The sequence below is a fragment of the Poromitra crassiceps genome (assembly GCF_964638095.1).
Source record: "Poromitra crassiceps genome assembly, chromosome: 11".
Lineage (NCBI taxonomy): Eukaryota > Metazoa > Chordata > Actinopteri > Beryciformes > Melamphaidae > Poromitra > Poromitra crassiceps.
This window is the reverse complement of record NC_139643.1, coordinates 11,655,901-11,675,900: the sequence shown is the minus strand read 5'-3', so window position 1 is coordinate 11,675,900 and position 20,000 is coordinate 11,655,901. Positions and strand designations below refer to the sequence as shown.

The following is a 20,000-nucleotide window of genomic DNA, read 5'->3' as shown; positions in this document are numbered from 1 at the left end:
TATTAGACTACGCAGCCTGTTCTGTGTTAAACTAGGAGAGACTCTGGGACAGACAGGTTGTAGAGCGAACACACCAACACTTTGGCTTCTGTGCGCCGCGGCCATTGTTTACAGTTCGATTGGAGTTGCACCGATCGATCAGTTCTGCAGGTGTTTTAGGTCCTGAACACATTTGGGCTGATCTCTATAAACATATCACTTTATATGATATATAATGTATGATTATATTATATATATACTTTAGATAGCTGCATATGAGACGCTGTCAAACTGTAAACAACGATGGAAGCAAAAGTCTTGGCGCGGACATCCGCTCTACGGCGGAAACGCCAAAATCGGCCGTTTGCCCGAGAGTCTTATTCATCGTCAGACTGATAGACTCTGATAGACTCTGATAGACTGATAGACTGATAGACTGATAGACTCTGATAGACTGATAGACTGATAGACTCTGATAGACTGATAGACTCTGATAGACTGATAGACTCTGATAGACTGATAGACTGATAGACTGATAGACTCTGATAGACTGATAGACTGATAGACTCTGATAGAATGATAGACTCTGATAGACTGATAGACTCTGATAGAATGATAGACTCTGATAGACTGATAGACTGATAGACTCTGATAGACTGATAGACTCTGATCGACTCTGAGACTGATATACTCTGATAGACTCTGATATACTGATATACTCTGATAGACTCTGATAGACTCTGATAGACTGATAGACTCTGATAGACTGATAGAATGATAGACTGATAGAATGATAGACTGATAGACTCTGATAGACTGATAGACTCTGATAGAATGATAGACTCTGATAGACTCTGATAGAATGATAGACTGATAGACTGATATACTCTGATAGAATGATAGACTCTGATAGAATGATAGACTCTGATAGACTGATAGACTCTGATAGAATGATAGACTCTGATAGACTCTGATAAAATGATAGACTGATAGACTGATAGACTCTGATAGACTGTGATAGAATGATAGACTCTGATAGACTGATAGACTCTGATAGACTGTGATAGACTGATAGACTCTGATAGACTGTGATAGACTGATAGACTCTGATAGACTCTGATAGAATGATAGACTCTGATAGACTGATACACTCTGATAGACTCTGATAGAATGATAGACTCTGATAGACTCTGATAGACTCTGATAAACTGATAGACTGTGATAGACTGTGATAGACTCTGATAGACTGTTAGACTCTGATAGACTGTTAGACTCTGATAGACACTGATATACTGTGATAGACTCTCTGGGTTTCCATATTGGGAGAGTCAACTTGAATTGTATGGTGGGAAAGTACATGTAAATGTGAGCAGGTGATGTTCAGACTTTTTCAGACAGATGTAGAAATCCTGTTGAATAAGAATCCACTCATTCTGAAAGAGCTGAGGTGAAGTTTAGTCTGTGTGAAGCAGCAGGGTTTGCTGTGGGTTAGTCTGAAGCTGTGTCACAGGTGTGTGTGTTTCCAGGTGTGTGTTTTTGTGTTTTCAGGTGTGTCACTCAGGCTGTGTGTGTTTGTGTTTTCAGGTGTGTCACTGAGGCTGTGTGTGTGTGTGTGTGTGTGTGTGTGTGTGTGTGTGTGTGTGTGTGTGTGTGTGTGTGTGTGTGTGTGTGTGTGTGTGTGTGTGTGTGTGTGTTTGTGTTTTCAGGTGTGTCACTCAGGCTGTGTGTGTGTGTGTTTGTGTTTTCAGGTGTGTCACTCAGGGTGTGTGTGTGTCTGTCTGTCTGTCTGTCTTTGTCTGTCTGTGTCTGTCTTTGTGTTTTCAGGTGTGTCACTCAGGCTGTGTGTTCTGTGTGTGTGTTTCCAGGTGTGTGCGTCTCTGTCCAAAGGCTCTCTGAAGCACCTGTCTGTCCTCAACATGTCCAAGACTGTCTTCTCCCACAGGTTAGACACACACACACACACACACACACACACACACACACACACACACACCTCCTGACAGCGTACAACTCACCATAAGATGGATTTAGAATGACTGGTCACATACAGTGTCTGACAGAACACAAGCCAATTCTCAGACCATTTGATGTTTGTGTTTCTTTGGAAAATATCTCTTGTAGGTATAGTCAGAGCAGTTATAGTATATATAGGTATAGCAGGTATAGTCAGAGCAGTTATAGTATATATATGTATAGTCAGGTATAGTCAGAGCAGTTATAGTATATATATGTATAGTCAGGTATAGTCAGAGCAGTTATAGTATATATATGTATAGTCAGGTATAGTCAGAGCAGTTATAGTCTATATAGGTATAGCAGGTATAGTCAGAGCAGTTATAGTATATATATGTATAGTCAGGTATAGTCAGAGCAGTTATAGTATATATATGTATAGTCAGGTATAGTCAGAGCAGTTATAGTATATATATGTATAGTCAGGTATAGTCAGAGCAGTTATAGTATATATATGTATAGTCAGGTATAGTCAGTGCAGTTATAGTATATATAGGTATAGTATATATAGTTATAGTATATATAGTTATAGTATATATAGGTATATCAGGTATAGTCAGTGCAGTTATAGTATATATAGGTATAGTCAGTGCAGTTATAGTATATATAGATATAGTCAGGTATAGTCAGTGCAGTTATAGTATATATAGGTATAGTCAGTGCAGTTATAGTATATATAGTTATAGTATATATAGGTCAGGTTTATATAGGTATAGCAGGTATAGTCAGTGCAGTTATAGTATATATAGGCATAGCAGGTATAGTCAGTGCAGTTATAGTATATATAGGTATAGCAAGTATAGTCAGTGCAGTTATAGTATATATATGTATAGTCAGGTATAGTCAGAGCAGTTATAGTATATATATGTATAGTCAGGTATAGTCAGTGCAGTTATAGTATATATATGTATAGTCAGGTATAGTCAGAGCAGTTATAGTATATATATGTATAGTCAGGTATAGTCAGTGCAGTTATAGTATATATAGGTATAGTATATATAGTTATAGTATATATAGGTATATCAGGTATAGTCAGTGCAGTTATAGTATATATAGGTATAGTCAGTGCAGTTATAGTATATATAGTTATAGTATATATAGGTCAGGTTTATATAGGTATAGCAGGTATAGTCAGTGCAGTTATAGTATATATAGGTATAGCAGGTATAGTCAGTGCAGTTATAGTATATATATGTATAGTCAGGTATAGTCAGAGCAGTTATAGTATATATATGTATAGTCAGGTATAGTCAGAGCAGTTATAGTATATATATGTATAGTCAGGTATAGTCAGAGCAGTTATAGTATATATATGTATAGTCAGGTATAGTCAGAGCAGTTATAGTCTATATAGGTATAGCAGGTATAGTCAGAGCAGTTATAGTATATATATGTATAGTCAGGTATAGTCAGAGCAGTTATAGTATATATATGTATAGTCAGGTATAGTCAGAGCAGTTATAGTATATATATGTATAGTCAGGTATAGTCAGAGCAGTTATAGTATATATATGTATAGTCAGGTATAGTCAGTGCAGTTATAGTATATATAGGTATAGTATATATAGTTATAGTATATATAGTTATAGTATATATAGGTATATCAGGTATAGTCAGTGCAGTTATAGTATATATAGGTATAGTCAGTGCAGTTATAGTATATATAGATATAGTCAGGTATAGTCAGTGCAGTTATAGTATATATAGGTATAGTCAGTGCAGTTATAGTATATATAGTTATAGTATATATAGGTCAGGTTTATATAGGTATAGCAGGTATAGTCAGTGCAGTTATAGTATATATAGGCATAGCAGGTATAGTCAGTGCAGTTATAGTATATATAGGTATAGCAAGTATAGTCAGTGCAGTTATAGTATATATATGTATAGTCAGGTATAGTCAGAGCAGTTATAGTATATATATGTATAGTCAGGTATAGTCAGTGCAGTTATAGTATATATATGTATAGTCAGGTATAGTCAGAGCAGTTATAGTATATATATGTATAGTCAGGTATAGTCAGTGCAGTTATAGTATATATAGGTATAGTATATATAGTTATAGTATATATAGGTATATCAGGTATAGTCAGTGCAGTTATAGTATATATAGGTATAGTCAGTGCAGTTATAGTATATATAGTTATAGTATATATAGGTCAGGTTTATATAGGTATAGCAGGTATAGTCAGTGCAGTTATAGTATATATAGGTATAGCAGGTATAGTCAGTGCAGTTATAGTATATACTGTATAGGTATAGCAAGTATAGTCAGTGCAGTTATAGTATATATAGGTATAGTCAGGTATAGTCAGTGCAGTTATAGTATATATAGGTATAGCAGGTATAGTCAGTGCAGTTATAGTATATATAGGTATAGCAAGTATAGTCAGTGCAGTTATAGTATATATAGGTATAGTCAGTGCAGTTATAGTATATATACCGTAGTTATAGTATATATAGTTCTAGTATATATAGGTATATCAGGTATAGTCAGTGCAGTTATAGTATATATAGGTATAGTCAGTGCAGTTATAGTATATATAGATATAGTCAGGTATAGTCAGTGCAGTTATAGTATATATAGGTATAGTCATTGCAGTTATAGTATATATAGTTATAGTATATATAGGTCAGGTTTATATAGGTATAGCAGGTATAGTCAGTGCAGTTATAGTATATATAGGTATAGCAGGTATAGTCAGTGCAGTTATAGTATATATAGGTATAGCAAGTATAGTCAGTGCAGTTATAGTATATATATGTATAGTCAGGTATAGTCAGAGCAGTTATAGTATATATATGTATAGTCAGGTATAGTCAGTGCAGTTATAGTATATATATGTATAGTCAGGTATAGTCAGAGCAGTTATAGTATATATATGTATAGTCAGGTATAGTCAGTGCAGTTATAGTATATATAGGTATAGTATATATAGTTATAGTATATATAGTTATAGTATATATATGTATATCAGGTATAGTCAGTGCAGTTATAGTATATATAGGTATAGTCAGTGCAGTTATAGTATATATAGATATAGTCAGGTATAGTCAGTGCAGTTATAGTATATATAGGTATAGTCAGTGCAGTTATAGTATATATAGTTATAGTATATATAGGTCAGGTTTATATAGGTATAGCAGGTATAGTCAGTGCAGTTATAGTATATATAGATATAGCAGGTATAGTCAGTGCAGTTATAGTATATACTGTATAGGTATAGCAAGTATAGTCAGTGCAGTTATAGTATATATAGGTATAGTCAGGTATAGTCAGTGCAGTTATAGTATATATATGTATAGCAGGTATAGTCAGTGCAGTTATAGTATATATAGGTATAGCAAGTATAGTCAGTGCAGTTATAGTATATATAGGTATAGTCAGGTATAGTCAGTGCAGTTATAGTATATATAGGTATAGCAGGTATAGTCAGTGCAGTTATAGTATATATAGGTATAGTCAGGTATAGTCAGTGCAGTTATAGTATATATAGGTATAGTCAGGTATAGTCAGTGCAGTTATAGTGTATATAGGTATAGTCAGGTATAGTCAGTGCAGTTATAGTATATATAGGTATAGCAGGTATAGTCAGTGCAGTTATAGTATATATAGGTATAGCAGGTATAGTCAGTGCAGTTATAGTATATATAGGTATAGTCAGGTATAGTCAGTGCAGTTATAGTATATATAGGTATAGCAGGTATAGTCAGTGCAGTTATAGTATATATAGTTATAGTATATATAGTTATAGTATATATAGGTATATCAGGTATAGTCAGTGCAGTTATAGTATATATAGGTATAGTCAGTGCAGTTATAGTATATATAGATATAGTCAGGTATAGTCAGTGCAGTTATAGTATATATAGGTATAGTCAGTGCAGTTATAGTATATATAGTTATAGTATATATAGGTCAGGTTTATATAGGTATAGCAGGTATAGTCAGTGCAGTTATAGTATATATAGGTATAGCAGGTATAGTCAGTGCAGGTATAGTATATATAGGTATAGCAAGTATAGTCAGTGCAGTTATAGTATATATAGGTATAGTCAGGTATAGTCAGTGCAGTTATAGTATATATAGGTATAGCCGGTATAGTCAGTGCAGTTATAGTATATATAGGTATAGCAAGTATAGTCAGTGCAGTTATAGTATATATAGGTATAGTCAGGTATAGTCAGTGCAGTTATAGTATATATAGGTATAGCAGGTATAGTCAGTGCAGTTATAGTATATATAGGTATAGTCAGGTATAGTCAGTGCAGTTATAGTATATATAGGTATAGTCAGGTATAGTCAGTGCAGTTATAGTGTATATAGGTATAGTCAGGTATAGTCAGTGCAGTTATAGTATATATAGGTATAGCAGGTATAGTCAGTGCAGTTATAGTATATATAGGTATAGCAGGTATAGTCAGTGCAGTTATAGTATATATAGGTATAGTCAGGTATAGTCAGTGCAGTTATAGTATATATAGGTATAGCAGGTATAGTCAGTGCAGTTATAGTATATATAGGTATAGCAGGTATAGTCAGTGCAGTTATAGTATATATAGGTATAGTCAAGTCAAGTCAAGTCAAATTTTATTTATATAGCACCTTTCATACACAAGGCAATTCAAGGTGCTTTACAAAAAATAATCGAAAAAACAAGCAGCAAAGCAATGCACATATAAAAAACACATACACAGCCGACAGTTTTAGTTAAAATATATACTCAAATTAACAAACATGAAACATTATTTTTGTTTTAAATAAGTTACAAGGCACTCTTCAGTATTATTATTACATGTACAGTCCATTTGTTGGAAATGTACAGGAATCTTTTTTTTAAATTACAGGCCGAGAGAGGCAGTAGTTTAGTAGCAGTTAAAAGCAAGAGTAAACATAAAGGTCTTTAGCTTGGATTTAAAAATAGGCAGAGTAGGGGCAGATCTAATGTGTTCAGGGAGTTTGTTCCAGTTATGAGAGGCATAGTGGGAGAACGCGGCTTCACCATGTTTTGATTTGGTCCTCGGGACAATTAGTAGACCAGTGCCTGAAGATCTCAGGGATCTGGATGGTTCATAGTGTAGAAGCATTTCAGAGATGTAGTGTGGGCCTGACCCGTTGAGAGATTTGTAAACTATTAGCAGAATTTTAAAGTCTATTCTAAGATTTACTGGCAGCCAATGCAGGGATTTGAGAACTGGTGTAATGTGTTCAGCTTTCTTGGTTCTTGTTAGAACTCTAGCAGCCGCATTCTGAATGAGCTGTAGTTGTTTAATAGCTTTTTTGGGAAGACCATTGAAAAGACTGTTGCAGTAGTCTAGCCTGCTAGAAATGAAAGCATGAATTAGTTTTTCAAGATCTTGTTTGGACATGTAGCCTCTAATCCTTGCTATATTTTTTAGATGATAGAAGGCAGATTTTCTTATAAGCTTGATGTGGGAGTTGAAATTTAGATCAGAGTCAATAATAATGCCAAGATTTTTTACCTGGTCCTTTGGCTTCAAAGATAGGGATTCGAGGTGAGCAGTAACTTTGAGCCTATCTTCTTTTTTGCCGAAGACAATTATCTCTGTTTTGTCTTTATTAAGTTGGAGAAAATTCTGGCACATCCAATCATTAATTTGCGCAAGGCACTGACACAGTGTCTCTATGCGGGCATAGTCATCCGATGAGAGGGCTATGTAGAGTTGGGTGTCATCTGCATAGCTATGATAAGCTATTTTGTTTTTTTGCATAATTAGGCCCAGAGAGAGCATATAAAGGTATAGCAGGTATAGTCAGTGCAGTTATAGAATATATAGGTATAGCAGGTATAGTCATTGCAGTTATAGTATATATAGGTATAGTCAGGTATAGTCAGTGCAGTTATAGTATATATAGGTATAGCAGGTATAGTCAGTGCAGTTATAGTATATATAGGTATAGTCAGTGCAGTTATAGTATATATAGGTATAGTCAGGTATAGTCAGTGCAGTTATAGTATATATAGGTATAGCAGGTATAGTCAGTGCAGTTACAGTATAATATATATAGGTATAGTCAGGTATAGTCAGTGCAGTTATAGTATATATAGGTATAGCAGGTATAGTCAGTGCAGTTATAGTATATATAGGTATAGCAGGTATAGTCAGTGCAGTTTTCAGCAGTTGTAAGGGTTAATGTTTGAGTGGGTTATGTTTTGCAGACAATACACAGTGAATTAGCAGGTTTCACTAGATAATGTGGGCTTTATTACAAATGTACCATTGCACCAAATGTACTATAGTCTTGTATATACAACTATATAGTTGTTGTTGTTGTTGTTGTTGTTGTTGTTGTTGTCGTCATCGTCGTCATCATGTGGATACAGGAAGTGTAAGGAAGTGCCTCCGTCGTTCAAGAAGTTCTTCGGCAGCGCTGAGGCCGTCACCTCCGTCAGCCTGTCAGGAACCAGGCTGCCTCTGGAGGCACTCAAGTAAGAGAGAAGACTTGACTTGAGATCTTGGGCCATATCTTATGCCCAGTGCAAGGGCAAGGGCAAGGGGAAGAGCAAGGGCAAGAGCAAGGGCAAGAGCAAGCATTATGTTTGCTAGTTTCTAGCACTCGACATCTCTTTCCCCCCCTTTTTAACGACCACTGGGTCGCTGAAACACCTCCTTTGATGTATTGACCCAGTGGTCATTAAAAGGGAAAAAGGGACATTTTGAGAAACTAGCAAAGGTAATCCTTGCCCTTGCACCTGCACTGGGCGTAAGATATGGCCCAAGTGTTTTTGTAAATGACTTGATTGAAAGAGTGAAATTGATGACGACTTAATCTAAATTGTGTTTTCTGAATTTGTATGGAATGATTGAATTGATTGAAGTTGAAACTGTTTATACTAATCAAACTCATGATGCTCTTACCAAGCTTTTTGCGCCGTCAGCCGCCCGGCGCAAAAACGGAGTCTCCGAAAATAGACTGTGTGCGTGTGGGGAGGAGTTTGCAGCTCAGGGGGGGAGAGGGGGGGAGAGGGGGGTGGGGCACGCAGGCTGCACAGAACTACACCACGTCACTACATCAGAAAATATTAGCTAGAGTCAGTGAATGTGCTTGAAATTAGACTAGCGTTAGTGTTAGACTAGCGTTAGTGTTAGACTAAAATGTGATATTGTAAGTTCTGATATTGTAAGTCGATTTGAATAAAAGCATCTGCCAAATGCCGTAATGTAATGTAATGTCTAATAATAAAAAGAAGCAGGAGAAAAATAATAATAATAATAATCATGAGTGCAAAAAGTATTCATAAAAGTGACTTTATCTTGAAAAGTAAAAAAAGACAGCAGAAAACCCTTGAAAGTGCTCTTCTTTCAGAGGCTGTCATTTCATAATGGAACTGTCTAGAAACAAAATTTCTTCTTTGAAAGAAGCAGGAGTGTTCAATGTTTCATTAGAGTCCAGCCCTGTCCATATAGCCCTAATAGAAAAAATTCTATAGCTGTTTTCAACTGAATGGAAGTGAATCTGGCACAGGCTCCAGACAATTTTACTGAAGCGCTGTGGCACTCAATGTGTTAAGGCTTGTTAAGGCTCTCCATGCGATTCTCCTTGGATGTGCGCATATTTAAAAAATAAAAATAAACAATAAGAGCCGCCCTCGGAGCAGATTCTGCCTCTCCAGCAGAACTTCCGCAGCCCCGTTGTGACATAAAACGCATCACAATGGAGCGCTTTGCCAGAGGAAATGGAAGATCTCTGTGAGGAAAACAGAGAGAGAAGGTAATCACTGCCCATGTGCTTATATTACAGAGATGATTAATGATACAAAGTGGGTTGATTACCGGTAAAGCCATGCTTTAAGATATGAAATTGAAAATGGAGTCTTGATTTGTTCTGACTTGACTTGATAATCCACATGTAGACTTGGGACCTGACTTGAGAGGTGTACCTGCATTAAGACTTGAGCAGAGTTGACTTGGTCCCACCAGTGTGTTCCTGTCTGCAGGTCTTTGTTATTGGGACTCGGCTGCAACCCCAACCTCAGTGAAGTTTCTCTGGATCTCAGCTGCTGTGAGGTAAAACTCTACAACACCTGAACTGAGCCTCCGTTTACTTTCGACCTCCTGTAGGCTAGTGGTTCTCAAAGTGGGGTCCGGGGATCCCCTCCTGTAGGCCAGTGGTTCTCAAAGTGGGGTCCGGGGACCCCCTCCTGTAGGCCAGTGGTTCTCAAAGTGGGGTCCGGGGACCCCCTCCTGTAGGCCAGTGGTTCTCAAAGTGGGGTCCGGGGACCCCCAGGGTCTGAAGGTGGTTCCAGGATGTCCCCAGCAAAAAGTGGAATCATTTATTATGCCTCCGCCGGCGATAGCTGTGCTGGAGGCATGTCTCAGGAATGCCTTCACAGAATTTTGTCAAATTTGCGTATATACTTTTTACAACCCAGTTTATTTGAAACCACGCATGACACGACCGAAAGAAGTGCAACGTCGCTCTGCTAGCTTAGCAAGCTAGCAAAACGCTCACCTAAAAAGTAATTTATTGACCGAATCTTTGCCTTAACCGCTAGATTAAACCTTCCGAAAACTTCACGCCAATTGTAACTTCAAACCGATATGATTTGTTCGCCTTATTGTGATCATCCACTTACACATTTGCCTACACAGGGCATGCACCTCATAGTTTGTTTGGTTACTCTTTGTTAGTTAGCGGTGTGTGGATTTACTTTGAAAATTACCATTGAATGTAACTTTGGATTATTCTTTCATTGAGTGGTGAGTACACGAGTCACAACATGTACATGTGAGTGTTTCTGGCGCTGTTGGAATGTTTATTCTGGGCGACTGAACAGGAGTAGGCAAAAGTACCATAGACCATTGTAGTGCTGAGCTAAGTAGCAGTGAGGGCTCTACCACTGTACTGCACGCAGAGTGAAGATAAACGCATCTACATTCTAGTTTTAATATCGGCAATATGGTAAATGGCCCATTAAATCTCATAATGTTGGCATATCCCTTTAATATTGATCAGTATATTGATGGACTGACCCTGTGCTGTGTTTCTTATTGACATTAATATTGATCAGTATATTGATGGACTGACCCTGTGCTGTGTTTCTTATTGACATTAATATTGATCAGTATATTGATGGACTGACGCTGTGCTGTGTTTGTTATTGACATTAATATTGATCAGTATATTGATGACCTGACCCTGTGCTGTGTTTGTTATTGACATTAATATTGATCAGTATATTGATGACCTGACCCTGTGCTGTGTTTGTTATTGACATTAATATTGATCAGTATATTGATGGACTGACCCTGTGCTGTGTTTCTTATTGACATTAATATTGATCTGTATATTGATGGACTGACCCTGTGCTGTGTTTGTTATTGACATTATATTGATCAGTATATTGATGGACTGACCCTGTGCTGTGTTTGTTATTGACATTAATGTTGATCAGTATATTGATGGACTGACCCTGTGCTGTTTGTTATTGACATTAATATTGATCAGTATATTGATGGACTGACCCTGTGCTGTGTTTCTTATTGACATTAATATTGATCAGTATATTGATGACCTGACCCTGCGCTGTGTTTCTTATTGACATTAATATTGATCAGTATATTGATGACCTGACCCTGTGCTGTGTTTGTTATTGACATTAATATTGATCAGTATATTGATGGACTGACCCTGTGCTGTGTTTCTTATTGACATTAATGTTGATCAGTATATTGATGGACTGACCCTGTGCTGTGTTTCTTAATGACATTAATATTGATCAGTATATTGATGACCTGACCCTGTGCTGTGTTTGTTGCCAGCTGCGTTCAGGAGGCTCTCAGATCCTGGAGGGTTGCATCGCTGAGATCCCCAACATCTCCAGCCTGGACATCTCTGACAATGGTGGCTGCACATTTTAAACTTTTTAAACGATTCCTTGAATAAATGCTAACAACCATGCTAACAACAATGGCTAACAAGGAATATTGCCTAATTTACCCAAATAATTGTGTGGTTCAAATGGAGTGATGATAGAGATGTGCCTGTTGTGCTGCTCAGGTCTGGACATGGACCTGACCACCCTGCTAGTCTGGCTGGCCAAGAACCGCTCCATCAGACACCTCTCACTGGGCAAGAACTTCAACAACATCAAGTCCAAGTGAGTGAAAAACTGCTGATGGGCTTCTTGTAAAAGCATTCAGTGTTTATATACAGTACTGTGGCTGTACTCTGTTCTACACTACAGAGTACAACAGGTGGTGACATCACCTGGCACCAAAGATCAGCCAATAGCAGACGGCCATTTCATTAGCATTTTTATTTTATTTTTACCAATAGATATGGCGAGGCTTTACACAAATGTGGGTTTGAGGCATAGTTACTGTTTAAGTTATTTTGCCATGTTTTGTCCATTCTGTAGGGTTATTTTGGGACTATGGTGTTTTATATTTCTACATCTTGATGACTTTGCAGTGAAATAAACTAATTTGAACCCCTTCTGTAAGATCACTGTCAACATGAAACCTGGGTGAATTTGGGGAAAAGGGGAAAAATAAAATAAATAAATCGCCCAGTGGTCTGGCCACTCGACCCGTTTAAGTCCTTTAAACTAAAGCAGGAATTTGTACATGAATGATGAATGATGAGTCAGCTGATCAATCAATCGGTCAGTTCAACGTAAACCAATTCTTTTGATTGGATCATTTGATTAATTGGTTCATTGTCATTCAGTCACACTCTTCTTCTTCTTCTGCTCCTTTTCCTGCAGGAATGTGTCTCAGGTCCTGGACAACCTGGTTCACATGATCCAGGAGGAAGAGTCGGTGAGGGGAACTCCTCAACATTACAAAAAAATATATATATTAAACCACCATTATGTAGTTTTTCTATTTGGGGAAACTGCCCCCCGCCCCCAGTTACAAATGCTAAAGTAAATAAATGCTATTCAATATCTCCAAATATCCCCAAATGTTGTTGTCTCAACTTGCTTTAGTGAAAGAAGTGGCTAACCATGCCGCTAATACGTACTTCACAATAAAAGCATCCTAGAGAATCAGACCCTCCAGAAAGCAGCATGTAACTGTTTCTCTGCTCTGCTCTGCCCCCCCCCTTCCCCCCGCAGCCGCTGACCTCTCTGTCTCTGGCTGACTCGCGGCTGAAGGCGGACCTGTCCATCGTGCTCAGCGCTCTGGGCAGCAACGCCTCGCTCACCACGCTGGACATCAGCGGGAATGCCATGGGAGACCTGGGGGCCAAGATGCTGGCCAAGGCCCTGCAGATCAACACCAAGCTCAGGTCAGCTTTAGGAGGTTCAACATAGATAGGGGACTGGTTGATCGACCGAATAAATCGAATAAATAAAAATAAAATAAACCCTATGTAATTAATTATCCTGCATTTTTCCTTGACTTTAATGGAAAACATCATGTCAATGAAAGATGTGAGGAAGACAGACAACCCCCCCCCCACCCTCCTGTCGGTCCAAGAGTCAGGTCTGCTCAATGTTTTCGCCCCCCCCCCCAAAGGGGGTCTTTTTCCTTGCTGCTGTCGCCAAGTGCTGCTCTTGTTGGATAATTGTTTCAATTAACACCTGACCTCTGACCTCGCAGGAAAATCACCAGTGCACATGAGAATAATTTCAATTGTTGGGTCTGAAATAAAGAGCCTGGTCTCCCACCTGCTCTATTTGTAAAGTGCCTTGAGATTACTCTTGTTATGATTTGGCGCTATATAAATATAAAATTGATTGATTGATTGATTGATGTTGATCATTTGTTTTTGTGATCGGCCGAATTGTGTGTCACTTTAAATGTTGCTGCCACAAAGAATTGTGGGACGGCATTATCGGCTTTCCGTTCGTAAACGATGGTCCATTGTACGCTATGCTAAAGGAGCTAAGTCAGGAAGCAATGAAGCTCCTTTCCTTAGCATTTAGAGAGTTCAAACAGCTCTTATCATGGCTGCCATGGTACTTCCGGGTCATTTCACTCAAGTTAGGAACCTTCCTAAGCAAAATAGACTATTAGACCACAGCCCGGGGCAGGGTCAGGGTCAGGGTTAGGGTAGGGTAACCCTGACCCTGCAGCCTGGGTCCCTGAAGTCAGGTAGCAAGATGACTAAACCTACAAGTCACCGCCAGCTGGCATCGAGAGGTGATTGGTTGATTTCTTAATTCTTCAGTACCCAGAATCCCTGTGCGGTGTGATGTTAGTAGACAGTCTGAGATGCTTTGGGACTCCGTAAAAACACTGCAGAGGAGGGTTGGGTTTAGGGACGGCGTCACTGAGGTTAGGTTAAGGTCAAGGCTGTCGTAAGGTCATGAAAAAGTGACAAGATGACCCAATGTGAGCCGAAGAGACCGCACATCAGGCACAAAACAGCATGTAAGGTATGAAATGCTGTGTTCTTAGTCGCGACATGATGCTTATACCAAAGAGACAGAAGAAGATGAGATGGAACATTGTAGAGTCCAGCTTTCTCTGGACAGAGCGTTGCTTACTGCTGCTAATGCCTCAAACACAGATGTAAATATGAATGATTTCCTCTAAATGTTGCAGTTTTCTTAAGCCTCTGTATTAATGTGTTAGTGTTTGTCTCTCTGTCCTCTCTGTCTGTCTTCAGGACGGTGGTGTGGGACAGGAACAACGTGAGTCCTCAGGGTCTGCAGGATGTGGCTGCTGCTCTGGAGAAGTACGTTGCAGTATAGCTGCGTTCACACCGACCTATTCAAGTTTTTCGCTGGCATCGAGTTTACATACAAAGTCAATGCAAACGAGCGATTGAGCGTATATTCGCCCGGGAGAAAAATCGCTGGGCGTCCGAGCGACAGAGACAGAGCGATGGGGAGAAAATACGCTCGTCGCCCGAGATGAAATATCCCAACTCGAGCGAAAATACGCTGGCATCAGTCGCTCGCTGTTCAACGCTGATTGGCTGCCGTGTGAGAGCGAGTCAAGGATCACACTGGCTTGGAACAAACCGCTGGTTTATTGTGTGGCAACAAACCGCATTGACAGGCTGACAGCTGACATGAAGTGAAGTCTGTACTACCGGTATGGAGCTCGCGTTAGGAGCACGCTGATAGGCTTAGCTTGTCAACAACTACGGTGGCTCGTAGTGGACAAACAGCATGACATTGCGTAACGTTATAGCCCCCACATGTCCGTCAATTCGTGTGCCTGTTGACGAGCGATTTAAACAGAGCGACAGAGCGATTCCAAAGGGTTGAATCAAGCGACAGAGAGAAAAATAAATATCTCGGTGTGAACACAGCTTATGTCACCTGAATTCTAAAGGCCCAGACACACCAAACCCACGTCAAAGAACTATCGGGGACGAAGGCCGATTGTTGCGTTGCCTCTCGTCTCCTGTGTCTCGTCTCCTGCCCGTACATTCTGGCCTGATGATGATTGGCGGGCGACCGTCAGTCCGGTGTGTCTGGGGCTTCAGCTGTCTGTAATCATCTCTGTGTGGAAACACCTTGTTCAGCCTTTCAGGCATTGAACAAATAATTGAAAATCCCTAATTGACACTTGCTTGAAATGTCATTTTTAATGTGCTGCAGCATTTAATTTGGTAGTGTTTTAGCACTTCAATATTTAATTGAATTGTATTTTTATGCAACATTAAATTTTATTGATTTTATTTGATGCAACATTTAATAAAATCGTATTTTATTAAGTGCACCATTTATTTTGGTAGTGATTGAATCAATTCAGTGTTTATTATTTCAGTCAGAAATGCCTTAATAATGTGATACTAATTGCTAAATTGTGTTATTTGTTTCTCGTCTCTCCCCGTCAGGAACTACACCATCCGTTTCATGCCCATCCCCATCGTGGATGCTGCCCAGGCGCTGAGGGCCAGTCCAGAGAAGACGGAGGATGCCTTGCTCAAGGTCGCTGCCCTCTCTAAGAACATGGCACACCAATCCAACATTCTACAACAAACACGGACAAACACAGATGTTTATGTGGTGTGCCATGGCTGTTTGTCCTTGTTTGGAGATGTTTGGTCAGATTCCACATGTTCAATCCTTGTTTGTCTATGTGTAGAACATGACACATGTGTGTAGACCATGGCACATATGTAGACCATGGCACATGTTTAGACCATGGCACATTCAATTGTGTGAATACTCCTTTCTCATGAACTAGACTCCACATGTTTAGACCATGGCACATGTGTAGACCATGGAACATGTTTAGACCATGTCACATGTGTGTAGACCATGGCACATGTTTAGACCATGTCACATGTGTGTAGACCATGGCACATGTGTAGACCACCGCACATGTGTGTAGACCAGGGATGTCAGAGATACGGCCCGCGGACTTAAATTATTATTATTATTAAATTCGCACCCCATTATCATGAACTACGTGTGGCTAATAAGCAAGCTAAGAGTTCATTCATAAGTTAATTAACCTGCACTACAAGGAAGTATGTCAGTAGGTCATCAGGGGTAAACAAAGCCGCCATGATGCCACGCTGGAATTGAATCGCGCATTCGGCTACCTACCAAAAAACAAAGGAATCAACAAGATGCTGTCGAAAAAGAGAAAGGTTGACACGGAATGCAGGCAGTTTCAAGAGAAATGGAAAGAGCAGTATTTCTTTTGTGAAGTAAATGGGTAAATGAGTTGAATTGATTTTAGTAAAAAAAAAAATCTGGCCCCCATGAGGTCTCAGTTGAACAAATCCGGCCCTCGACCTAATATGAGTCTGACACCCCTGAGACCATGGCACATGTTTAGACCATGGCACATGTGTAGGACCATGGCACATGTTTAGACCATGGCACATGTTTAGACCATGGCACATGTGTAGACCATGGTACATGTTTGGACCATGGCACATGTGTAGACCATGTCACATGTTTAGACCATGGCACATGTGTCAACCATGGTACATGTGTAGACCATGGCACATGTGTCGACCATGGCACATGTGTCGACCATGGCACATGTGTCGACCATGGCACATGTGTCGACCATGGTACATGTGTAGACCATGTCACATGTGTCGACCATGGCACATGTGTAGACCATGGCACATGTTTAGACCATGGGACATGTTTAGACCATGGCACATGTATAGACCATGGCACATGTATAGACCATGGCACATGTGTAGACCATGGCACATGTTTAGACCATGGCACATTTGTAGACCATGGCACATGTGTAGACCATGGCACATGTGTAGACCATGGCACATGTTTAGACCATGGCACATGTGTAGACCATGGCACATGTGTAGACCATGGCACATGTGTAGACCATGGCACATGTTTAGACCATGGCACATGTGTAGACCATGTTACATGTGTAGACCATGGGACATGTTTAGACCATGGCACATGTATAGACCATGGCACATGTGTCGACCATGGCACATGTGTAGACTATGGCACATGTGTAGACCATGGCACATGTGTAGACCATGGCACATGTGTAGACGTGTAGATGGCACCAGTGGTGTAGTCTACCTTTTTTCAGAGGGTATACTGACTCTGACTCTGACCACAATGTTAATTATGTGGTTCGAGCTGACATCAAAAATTACTTTTTTCTTATTTTAGATCACATCCCTGGGTATTCAGTGCACCTATATAATAATGTATGCAAAAAAAATCACAAAAATCTAGACGTGATCATGGTCTCGCCTTCTTTAACACAGCACAGCAAAAAGTCCAGGTGTGCCGTGGGATTTTGTGACAACCAGGCGTTAAATTGAGAGAGCTATAGATTTAGTATTAAACAACATATACAATTATGTCACTATTCTAACTGATTAACCTCGAAATTACCTGCAAAAGGTTCAAAAACACTTACAAAAGAATCACATTAAATCTATGATCTCGCCTTTATTTATCCCACACCGCCCTCCATTGGCCAGCCCTGGGACTAAGCAGTTTGTCTGCCACGTCTCGTGGCAAGATGCGCGCATGCGCTCTACAGCGGGAGCGTTGTGTTCCTGGAAACCAGGAAGTAACTCGATTCGGATTTGCTACGAAAATGATGTTTCACGGAACTATGGATTATTATTTCATCACGTGGTGAGTATGCGATGTCACAACATGTACATAGAGCTTTCTGGCGCTGTGTTTTGTTGACTTTGAACGGCGATATCGATACTATTGCACGCAGAGGGCGCAGTTTCTCCAATAGCAAAACTTGGAAAAGTTACTGATTGTGGCTTTAAAGTGTCGTTCCTGCTCTGTAATGAACACGTTTTGAACCTGTGTGCTGGCTGCAGATGGAGCAGTACCTGCTGAGGAACCACGAGACACGGAGATACCTGCAGGAGCAAGCCTACAGACTGCAGCAAGGCATCGTCACCACCACCACACAACAGGTACATGCGCACACACACACACACACACACACACACACACACACACACACACACACACACACAGGAGCAAGCCTACAGACTGCAGCAAGGCATCGTCACCACCACCACACAACAGGTACACGCACACACACACACACACACACACACACACACACAGGAGCAAGCCTACAGACTGCAGCAAGGCATCGTCACCACAACCACACAACAGGTACATGCGCACAAACACACACACACACACACACACACACACACACACAGGAGCAAGCCTACAGACTGCAGCAAGGCATCGTCACCACCACCACACAACAGGTACACGCACACACACACACACACACACACACACACACACACACAGGAGCAAGCCTACAGACTGCAACAAGGCATCGTCACCACCACCACACAACAGGTACACGCACACACACACACACACACACACACACACACACACACACACACAGGAGCAAGCCTACAGACTGCAGCAAGGCATCGTCACCACCACCACACAACAGGTACACGCGCACACACACACACACACACACACACACACACACACACACAGGAGCAAGCCTACAGACTGCAACAAGGCATCGTCACCACCACCACACAACAGGTACACACACACACACGCACACACACACACACACACACACACACACACACACACACACACAGGAGCAAGCCTACAGACTGCAGCAAGGCATCGTCACCACCACCACACAACAGGTACATTCACACACACACACACACACAGGAGCAAGCCTACAGACTGCAACAAGGCATCGTCACACCACCACACAACAGGTACACGCGCACACACACACACACACACACACACAGCTGACCTTTGACCCCTGGCTGTGGTGTGGTGCAGATGATGGACCAGGTGTGTGTGAAGGTGCAGGACCAGCTGAACTCCCTGCGGGGGCGGTCCTCACAGATTGACTCGCTCCAGGAGGATGTGAAGGCAGCTGAGAACCTGATGAAGGATGCCAGGAACTCCAAGAGGGTACAGCTTCTGTTTCTACTGATGCTACTGAGATAAGGACTCTACTTAGAGGTGCATTGAGTCATTCATGACTTCCACAGAGCGTTGAAGCTCCCAGTATCTGGGCTGCTTTGTTTCAAATCAGAATACAGGCTGGAACGTGACTGTCAGAAGTCAGAAGTCTCAGCAGGTCAAATGATCACAATCAGAAATGTTCCAGGAGAGGGTGTCTGGGTAGTGGCAGTGGTTCTTCCCAACCTTTTTTTGTCTCATGTACCCCTGAAGTACCCCCTCACTCATGCCTGTTGATGATTCTCCTAAATTTGTTCAATTTAACTTGTAAAATCTTTAGTGTTGAACACAACAGATTATTATTCAAAAACAGATCAACACACAAATGCTCTGTCCCCCATTGCCATACATTGACTAATTGCTTACTAAGTAGATTTACTGTTGCAATGTTTGCATGTTTGTTATTTATGTCTGTATTTGTGGGCTCTCTCTGTGCGATGTTGTTTTATACTGTATGTGGATCTATTCACTGCACCTGTTTCTTACTCTCTCTCTCTCTCTCTCATGCTCTCCGGACCTCCCTCGCCCCTCTAGCTCCTGCCCAACCTGTACCACCTGAGGAGCGGGGCCAGCAGGGGTCCGTGTGTCGGGGCCATCCAGGACAAACTGGAGTCCATGGCGGGGGAG

At 40.5% G+C, this 20,000-nt stretch overlaps 1 protein-coding gene across 2 annotated transcripts in view; it reads left to right on the top strand.

The window, feature by feature from the left end:
• Nucleotides 1–20,000, top strand: part of carmil1 (capping protein regulator and myosin 1 linker 1) — a 96,526-nt gene that overhangs the window by 39,571 nt on the left and 36,955 nt on the right. For both annotated transcript variants that reach the window (XM_083646263.1, XM_083646262.1), the window contains exons 15-26: nt 1,845–1,921; nt 8,340–8,444; nt 9,954–10,023; nt 11,779–11,860; nt 12,017–12,116; nt 12,726–12,780; nt 13,080–13,252; nt 14,579–14,647; nt 15,761–15,854; nt 18,218–18,316; nt 19,188–19,322; nt 19,908–20,000. The exon at nt 19,908–20,000 is cut by the window's right edge and continues 30 nt beyond it. In XM_083646263.1, the coding sequence (XP_083502389.1) occupies nt 1,845–1,921; nt 8,340–8,444; nt 9,954–10,023; nt 11,779–11,860; nt 12,017–12,116; nt 12,726–12,780; nt 13,080–13,252; nt 14,579–14,647; nt 15,761–15,854; nt 18,218–18,316; nt 19,188–19,322; nt 19,908–20,000 (1,152 nt within the window). The remainder of the gene's footprint in view (nt 1–1,844; nt 1,922–8,339; nt 8,445–9,953; nt 10,024–11,778; nt 11,861–12,016; nt 12,117–12,725; nt 12,781–13,079; nt 13,253–14,578; nt 14,648–15,760; nt 15,855–18,217; nt 18,317–19,187; nt 19,323–19,907) is intronic.